The sequence below is a fragment of the Quercus robur genome, chromosome 12 (genome assembly GCF_932294415.1).
Source record: "Quercus robur chromosome 12, dhQueRobu3.1, whole genome shotgun sequence".
Taxonomy (NCBI): domain Eukaryota; kingdom Viridiplantae; phylum Streptophyta; class Magnoliopsida; order Fagales; family Fagaceae; genus Quercus; species Quercus robur.
In genome coordinates, this window is record NC_065545.1 from 31,487,440 (window position 1) to 31,495,885 (window position 8,446).

The window sequence follows — 8,446 nt, forward strand, 5'->3', positions numbered from 1 at the left end:
CTGCATGCCTACCTATCCTGCTATGCAAGATTGATTCCTTTTCTAACAGAATTGTGTCACTTTCCAAATTTTAAATGGCAAATTTGTTTGTATCTTCATGCTCTGACAATTTTTTTTTTACCTCGTCATAAAATAGACTACTACTACAGCACATTTTATCATTTGGCATTTTCATACAAGTACAAAATCATTTTGGTCTGGTATTCAGCAGTAAAAAAATCTACAAATCTCAAAATTGTCACGCAAGACAGATCAAACTTAAGCTTAGCTGGGGGAGTTACATTGTATTGAAAATTGATGAATTCCAATCAGTACATAAATTATATGTATTAAAGAATGACAAGTCCCAATCAATTAAACAGGGAAGCCGGGGAACATTTAGAACATTGTGAAAGAAAAATGCAAGTCAAAATCACTGAAGATTCATATCAACAAGACTAATCTTACAGACCTAAGCACTCAACCACAAACCTCACTAAGAGAAATCAACATAGAAGGGGCATCCTAAATGAAAACACCTAGCGGAAAATGGGAATTAAAGCACAGACAATCATCAACAAGGTGAAGAACAGCCTTGATCTACCCATGATTGAAGTTGCCGAAGAGATATCTTCTGGCCTGCAAGAAGAAAAGTGAAAAAAAAATTTAGAATTGTCCTCAGTCTCAGATACAAAAATGAAGAATATTTTAGCACAATGAGTCATATGTACATACTTCTGCAATTTGCTAAGGGCACCGCAATAGAGAGCATTGTCTGGCATGGGCAACTCAGTTTTGTTAGTAGCCTCCGGATTCACAACCCTAACATATGTTTCTTGGCCAAGATACCACGAGTCAAGGTTTTCTGTTCTCAGGTTCCAGACTCCAACATTGTCGAGAGATATCAAAATTGCTGTCCATGCTCCAGGATAAACCTAGACAACAAGAGAGAGAGAGAGAGAGAGAGAGAGAGAGAGAGAGAGAGAGAGATTATAATCAAAGCATTAGTACCATATAATATTAGGAGAGCTTTTGGAGTTCAGTCATCTGCTCCTCGACATCCATAGTCTAAAGACCCTAAACAATACCAAACCAGATATATATTGACCAACAATTTACAGTTTAAATCATTTTAATCTCAAGTTGGGAGTTTTTGTATGGCCTAATAACTATAGTCCACTATACAGACATTGGAGACCCATACCGAGGAATCCAAACTGTATTTTAAGGTTGACAAGCCAGTAATATGTTGATTTTGATAGCAACACCCAAAAACAAGATCATTAACATTCAAATATGCATGTCAATCAAGTGCTATAGTTGCTAGAAGATCACAAGTCAAAATTAAAGAGTAACTGAAGGTCGAGTCTTAAAGGTACCAAATAAGACTAAGAGCACAACAGTGTCAAGCATATACCTGTGTTGTGGAGCGGGCTATTCCATCCCACTTGTTATATGTGCCCCTGCTATTCTCTGTCCATTCACCATAATCCATCCTGCAATATTTCAATCAAACTACAGCTTTAAACGCATGTAGAGAAGAAAAAAAAAAAAAAAAAAACCCATCTAGACATGTTGATAATGAAGCAGAACATAAATAAATAATCCCTACCCCACAACAAAAAATGCATATCCGCTCATGTGATAGCTCTGCACCTTCGTGTCATTATTCTGTAGTATGACTTCCATAAATCCTCTAAATGTTCCATTAATAACAGATGTTTCCATCCGAGGTGCTCCTGTAAGTGGCCTAGTGGGGAAATCAAGCTTGTATACTCCCTTCACCTTGTACTGGTCAGCAAGCCTGATTGGTGTTGAAGGATTGACAAACGAGATTCCACTAAGTGTTGTCCGCCGTTTCCCATTAATTGTCACAGGTGGCTTGTTTTTTAACACATAAATTTCAGTCACATTGATTGTGCCATATCTAAAAGAACCCTGCGGATTAGGGCGAGCACCACTAGCAGATACATTCCATCTGCAAATTTGACAATAGAGACCTCAAATATGAGTTAAAGTAGATAACCAATTCTCAGTAGTCCATCAATTCTCTAAACTAAACTTTGAGTTGACTTAATATTTGTTCTGATTTGATAACAGAATATATTATGAAACTATCAAATGATTTTCTGAGTTATCTGGTCATTGTTCTCTTTTATATCACTTCAGAGTGACAATTTAAGCTTCATTTTGAAACAGAAACTTAAACAAAGAATTCATATTAGTAAAGAATCTCAGACCAGAAAACTTCTTAGAATGCTCTAAAAGGTGTCACTGTGATTAAGACACAGGAAGACAGCAAAAAGCATATTATATTAGCAAGCAAGATGTGTGCATGCAATTAAATCATGGTGTTAATAGACCTTATGGATCTTGCTTGGTTCATTGAGAAAGTCTTGTCAAATTCATCATTTGGTGAGTCTGGAAGGGGACCTTTTGCCTTTCCCTTGGAATTTGTATAACGCAAGATGGCAACACCAGTAACTCTTTTCCATAGTGATTCATTCACAAACCTAGCGCTTGCGACAATGTAGTAATCAGTACTTGCATTCTGATCCGTCGTTAACAAAAAAGAATAAGATTGTCCAACATGTATATCTAAGCTAGTGTAATTCTGTTGCACAGTATATGATCCCTCTGTCTCTGCTAGAAGTAGATTATGGCTCTGGATCCTGAAATTGAGACTAGTTGACACTCCAACATTGTGTACACGAATGCGATAAGTTCTCCCTGTCCAAAATCATGATGCTGTCATTTAATAAAAGTTTTAATAGCTCAACCACAGTAAAATAAAAAAAAAATAATAATAAAAAAAATGATAATAATAATAATAATAATAACAAAACAAAACATCAAGTTCCATTGTTAATCTCAGACAGAGGACCTCCCAGTACATAATAAGTTAAAGCATCAATACACATATTCAAGCACCATCCTATTACAGTTAGTTGATTGGTGTACTCATGCTGCATGCATAACATCCGAGACAAGAACCTTTTCCCTTTCTTATTGTAATCTTTTTTCCCTTTTTTTGTTCCTTGAACAGCACATTCCTTAAAAACCACCCTCTCTCTTTATGGGAAAGAAAGTGTTTGTCACTCCCTCCTATGTAAAAGAGAATTCAGAGGATAAACCAAAACCTCACAGGAAAGAAGATTTCAGCAGATTCATTTGGAACGAAACAAGAGCACAGGGTCCAAAAGCAGTATAAAACAAAGCTACTACACTGATCATACTCAAATTAAGCCAACAACCCATATAACATGGTATAATCTACATTATTTTGAGCACTCTGCATGCATCTAAGACATCTTCATAATTAAGAAGGTTGAAAGCAAACGTAATGCACCACCTCAAAAGAGGTTCAAAGTTTACTAGAAGAAATCATTCGTTTGACAATGTGGCTCATAGTATTAAACCATTTTGCATGAAGCACAAAACTAAAAACAGAGTCTGCTAATCATGTCACCTGGGTGGACTTCAATTGTTTCATATTCAATGCCATCTGGGACAAGCGTATCGTTATATCTGTAAGGGCCTTTCCCATTAATAAGAACTCCATCTGGCATTCCAAGATCTTTCCCTGCATCAAGAGCCTTCCTCAAAGCCTACATTCCAAAAAAAGAACCAGCATACACATTGCTAGTGTTAGGGTCATTTACTAAGAGTTATAATATTCCTTATTGTGCTTTAGGCATTCAGTCTTTAACACACATTAATCTCTAACACATACCAACATGGAAAATTAAAACTATTCAACAAACACTAACCGTATGGTTCCGGGTGTACCAATCACCAATCATAATGGTTATATCCCCATCTGGGGTTCCAAAAGGAATTGGAATTATTTCCCGGTTATTGACAATAAAACCGCCATACCCTCCTGATGCTCTCTGGAAATTGAGAGATGGAAAATAGAAGAAGCTCCCAATCTGATCCTTAACCTGAAATTGGTAAGTCCAGTTCCACTTTGGAGGAATAGGACAATTCGTGCCCAATACTCCATCTTGCCATGAACTACGCCGCTGTTGAATCCCGGACCTATCACACCCACCAAAATCCAGACACTCAATCACTGAAAATTTATAATTTTTCTTATGAACTTTCATGAGAAATTACAGTAAATCCTACCAATGAATGAGGAGATTCTCGTCCAATTTGTTTCGAACATTGACGACGACATTGTTGTTAGTAGTCGAATTAATAGTAGGACCCGGAAACTTGCCATTAATAGCTATAACCTACAAAGTATTACAGATATAAGAACACAAAGCTCAAAGCTTGGCAGCTGATAACACTAAACTACTACATTTAGCTTAGAAAAACGAAAATGCAAAGCACATTATGTAGATCTAGAACTAAAAATTTAAACTTAAGGAAATATAAAGCCAACCCATTTTTCATCCATGAAAATTAAACAGACCCACATGAAAATTTTAACTAAAAGTAGCGAGAGAAAGTAGATACTCTAGAGAGAGAAAGAGATCTGAGGAATAAACCTGTTGGGGTACACCCAGAGGAGAGGCAGTGATGTAAGAGACCTCAAACTCATAGTTCACAAATGGATCCGCAGCATAACACAAGCTCACAAACAAGGTAATGTGGATTAATAACACGGATAAAAAGCTACAGAGCGCCATTTTTTTTTTTTTTTGAGACTTTTGAATTTGTGTGTAAGAGATTTTTAGAGCCAATCTTTGTCTAGCTTTTGGGTTGTTTTACATTATCAGAAAGAGAAGGAAGAAGTGACTAGAGCCCCAGGAGAGAGCAGGGAGTGTGTGTCAGTGAGAGAGACAGAGAGAGAAAAAGGAGAGAACGGCTCTATTTCACTTCACTTTATTGTTATTATTATTGTGTGTTGAGTGTTGGGTATTGAATTGTGCTGTTTTTTTGGGCTAAGTTAAAGTTTAGACAGTTTGATGAGAGAGAGAGAGAGAGAGAGCACTTTATTTGGTTTTTTTGAAGATTGATACAATTGTCCTGTCCTCCATTATTTATTTTTATTTTATATTTCATTCTTGTGCTTAGGTTCAATTTCTATGTGTTAAAAATAGGTATATTTTTAAATTATAGAGAATTTTAAAATGTAAATATTCTTACATCAATTATAAATGGGTCTTTCTCTCAAAAAAAAAAAAAAAAAAAGATCTTATTAACAAGTGTCTGTAGGACAATTATTAATAAATTATTATAGAAAAATTTTAATACCATTTTTATAAAAATATATAAAGTAATAAATATAATTAATTATATATATTTAGTCTTTCAAAATATATTTTGAAAATCAATATTTATAAGGTTATGTTAAATTTTTTTTTCCATTATAAATATGTGCAAAAAAATATAGTGAACGTAAACAAAATATTTTAGCTGGATACAAATACTCCAGCCAGCTTTTGTCGGTCACCAGTCATCACTGGTACGAGCATATGCATGAGAAAGAGAAAGAGAAAGAGAAAGAGAAAAAGAGGGAGTGACAGGTAGTGTAGCCGGTTCAAATTAAAAGTAGAAGTACATGTACACACACGCCCACACATGTAATCGTTTAATTTGACTGTTGTCTGCCAACTATTTTCAAAAGGAAGAAACTCGTTACAAAATATACAAAATTCAATACCAACAACGTTCAGATCTGTGTGAAAGCGCCGCATGATTTCCTGTATGCCAGCCGTGACCCATTTTCCACGTGTGGGGCCCCTACGCCCAAAAATTTGGGTGGAGGGCTGTCTGTTTAAAGTGTTTACATTTCACATCTTATTCAATCCACAGCAGCTGCTACTAGTAACCGTTTGATTCTGGTTTTGACAATTTTTGTAATTTAAGAATTTTTTTTTTTATTATGAATATCTGAACCCGACTTTTATCCTTTACATTTTTCAAAAATTTTATACTTATGAAGTAATAATTTCGATAAAAATATGTGGTGGTGTAATCTAAATAACTATGTTAGTAGATAAAAAATTTCGTTCTTATTTGAATGTTGAGATTATTTTTTATTCACTAGTCACATTAAGTGTCTATTTGATATGGATTATTTTTTTCAATTTATTTTACTATTTAACTTATTTTTGCTACTATTCTTGAGTTTTATTATTTCAATAAATTTTTACCTTTATTTATAATACTTTCAATAAAAAAATTTCAATTCTAATAAAATAAGCAGATTCTAAGTGTGTGTTTGGATCCGCACTTTAAGTTTAGCGTTTGCGTTTTTTTTTTTTAGCGTGTATGAACAGTAACATACACTATTTATGCACATAGATTTACTGTGCAGGAAACAAAATGCACTGTTTATTCATTGTTCATGTACTGTTCACGGATCCCACGGTACTATTCACACATTTAAAAATTATTTTACTACAATATTTTTAATTTTCAGTAAAATAAGCTGTATCTAAACAGACCCTAAATAGACACTAATTATAATTTTTTTTTTTTTTAAATGAAAATCTAAGAACGAGGTTGAATTGTGGCATGTGGAGGAAGGGTGGTACTCATAGTGACAAACAACTGAACAGGTGGCCTACCCAAACCTGAATTTCTCCAAACATTACTTCTTTTCGATCATCAGGGTTTTACCTCGAGATGCCAAATGGTAATTAATATCTACTCCTATCTTTCTCTCTTTTTCTTTTTTTGATGAATATCTTTCTTTCTTTTTCTTTACCAGTATAGGAACAGGGTTTTATTGTTCTTTTTTTTTTTTTTTTTTTTAATCCTTAGGGCTATTTAGCACATAATTTTAAATACATATTTTTAGTTTTTTAACAATATTATATATATTTTTACACATTTTTTCACCTACATATATTTTCAAAAAAATTAAAAATTATTGTTTAAATATACGTACCAAACAAGCCCTTAATTAGTAAGTATAGATAGTCGTCTACTAGGCCGAAGTGAGAATGTATATTTTAGGAGTGAGTAAGGCAGAAAGAAAATGAAAATTTTATGACAATTTGTGAATCTTGTGACAGTTGGTAAAATTGACATATATTTTAGGAAAGAGCACAACAAAATTTCATAACTTATATTATGTTTGGGAAACAATTTCTTTTAGTGATTCATGTGTGAAGATGTTCATCAAAAAAAAAAAAAAAAAAAGATTCATGTGTGAAGATTGAAGTAATAAAATAATTTTAAAATGTCATAAATTAAAATAAATTTTTGTTATTTTGGATTTTGGTAAACACTATAAATTTTTGTTGCGTTTATAATACTGTCACTTTTTGGGCGTGGCAAAAAAGGAGCACCCAATGGATAAGGTCATCAAGGTGCTTTGCAATGTAGGGTACTCAATGACAATAGTATTGCCATGTCAATTAATCTTTTTCAAGTCAAATGCCACCGAGAGCAAATACATCATGTAGGGAATTTAACTGAAATCTCAACATAAGAGAAACAAAAAAAATAGAGAAAACACACGTCAAAGAAAGCAATCAAATGTACAAGACAATATTTATATGGTTCGGCAATTTCACTATATCCACGGAGTTGCAGGGATTTCACTATTATCAGGGAAAAGTACAAAAGTGCGGCTACAATATTTTTTCACTCCCTCAAAAAACACGGCAACAACCCTATAAAACCCTAATCACCAAAGTCGATTCCACAATGGGCTAAACGGGCGAAAAAAATGCTCTACAAAGCCCAACACATCAGGCTAGCTAAATTTTTTTGTCTATTTTATATTAAGAATCTTTTTTTTTTTTACACTATTACTTTTTCAAAACACCAGTATCAAATTGTTTATTCTAAAAATTTATTTCAATATAATATTTATTTTTCATCATTTTTATTACTCTTTCAACTTTTTCTCTCCACCTCTCTCACAACTACCACCACAGCCACCACAAGACATACAACGGCCACTACCACAGCCACCACCACAAGGCGTATAACACCATATCAAATATGTTGAAGCAAATCCCAAATCATGTCTTACACTAATAGCAACACAAACAACAAATTCAAGGAAATCTCAAATTAAATCTACCATACCCATTCAAATTTCGTATTCATAGAAACCAAATACATTTGAAATCAATATCTAAAATAAGCATATGCAAGGAACATCAAATATTAACAACCAAATTTAAATCCTCAAACCCACAGCTTTAACAAAGAGAATCTAAATCCCCAAACCCACTGATCAAATAAAGAGAAAATAGAAGAAGAACGTCAATAACAATTGCCGTAAATCACCGTGGTTGTGGTCGTTGGGTTTAGCTGTCACTAAACTCGATGCAAAGCATATAAAAGGAGCAAGATTGAACGAAAGTGGGTGAGATCGGAGAGGTTTTGTGGTGAGGAGTGAAGAAAACCACGGTGGCAGTGGGAAGCGGTGTGCGATTGTGAGAGAGGACCGACTATGGAAACTTTGAGAAAGGGAAATTGAGAGAAAAGAGAGAATGAGTTTTTGAGATAGAAAGAGAAAGAGACAATAGTGAGGCTGTGAGGGTTCCAA

At 34.0% G+C, this 8,446-nt stretch overlaps 1 protein-coding gene across 1 annotated transcript; it reads right to left on the reverse strand.

Moving 5' to 3' along the window:
• Window positions 1–250: 250 nt before the first annotated feature.
• LOC126708784 (monocopper oxidase-like protein SKU5) lies at window positions 251–4,851 on the reverse strand. The gene is made up of 9 exons (XM_050408719.1): window positions 4,479–4,851; window positions 4,111–4,220; window positions 3,750–4,020; window positions 3,449–3,587; window positions 2,343–2,709; window positions 1,592–1,957; window positions 1,397–1,475; window positions 715–914; window positions 251–618 (listed from the first exon to the last, which is right to left on the reverse strand). The coding sequence occupies exons 1-9, from the start codon at window positions 4,617–4,619 to the stop codon at window positions 519–521; spliced, it is 1,773 nt and encodes a 590-aa protein (XP_050264676.1). The 5' UTR covers window positions 4,620–4,851; the 3' UTR covers window positions 251–518.
• Between the last annotated feature and the right edge of the window lie 3,595 nt (window positions 4,852–8,446).

Excerpts from the sequence above, each read along its gene's own strand:
- LOC126708784 (XM_050408719.1), bottom strand. The coding sequence starts at position 4,619 with ATGGCGCTCTGTAGCTTTTTATCCGTGTTATTAATCCACATTACCTTG. Across the intron at positions 4,021-4,110 it reads GAGAATCTCCTCATTCATTG|GTCCGGGATTCAACAGCGGC; the intron begins GTAGGATTTACT and ends TGGGTGTGATAG. Across the intron at positions 619-714 it reads GCCCTTAGCAAATTGCAGAA|GCCAGAAGATATCTCTTCGG; the intron begins GTATGTACATAT and ends TTCTTCTTGCAG.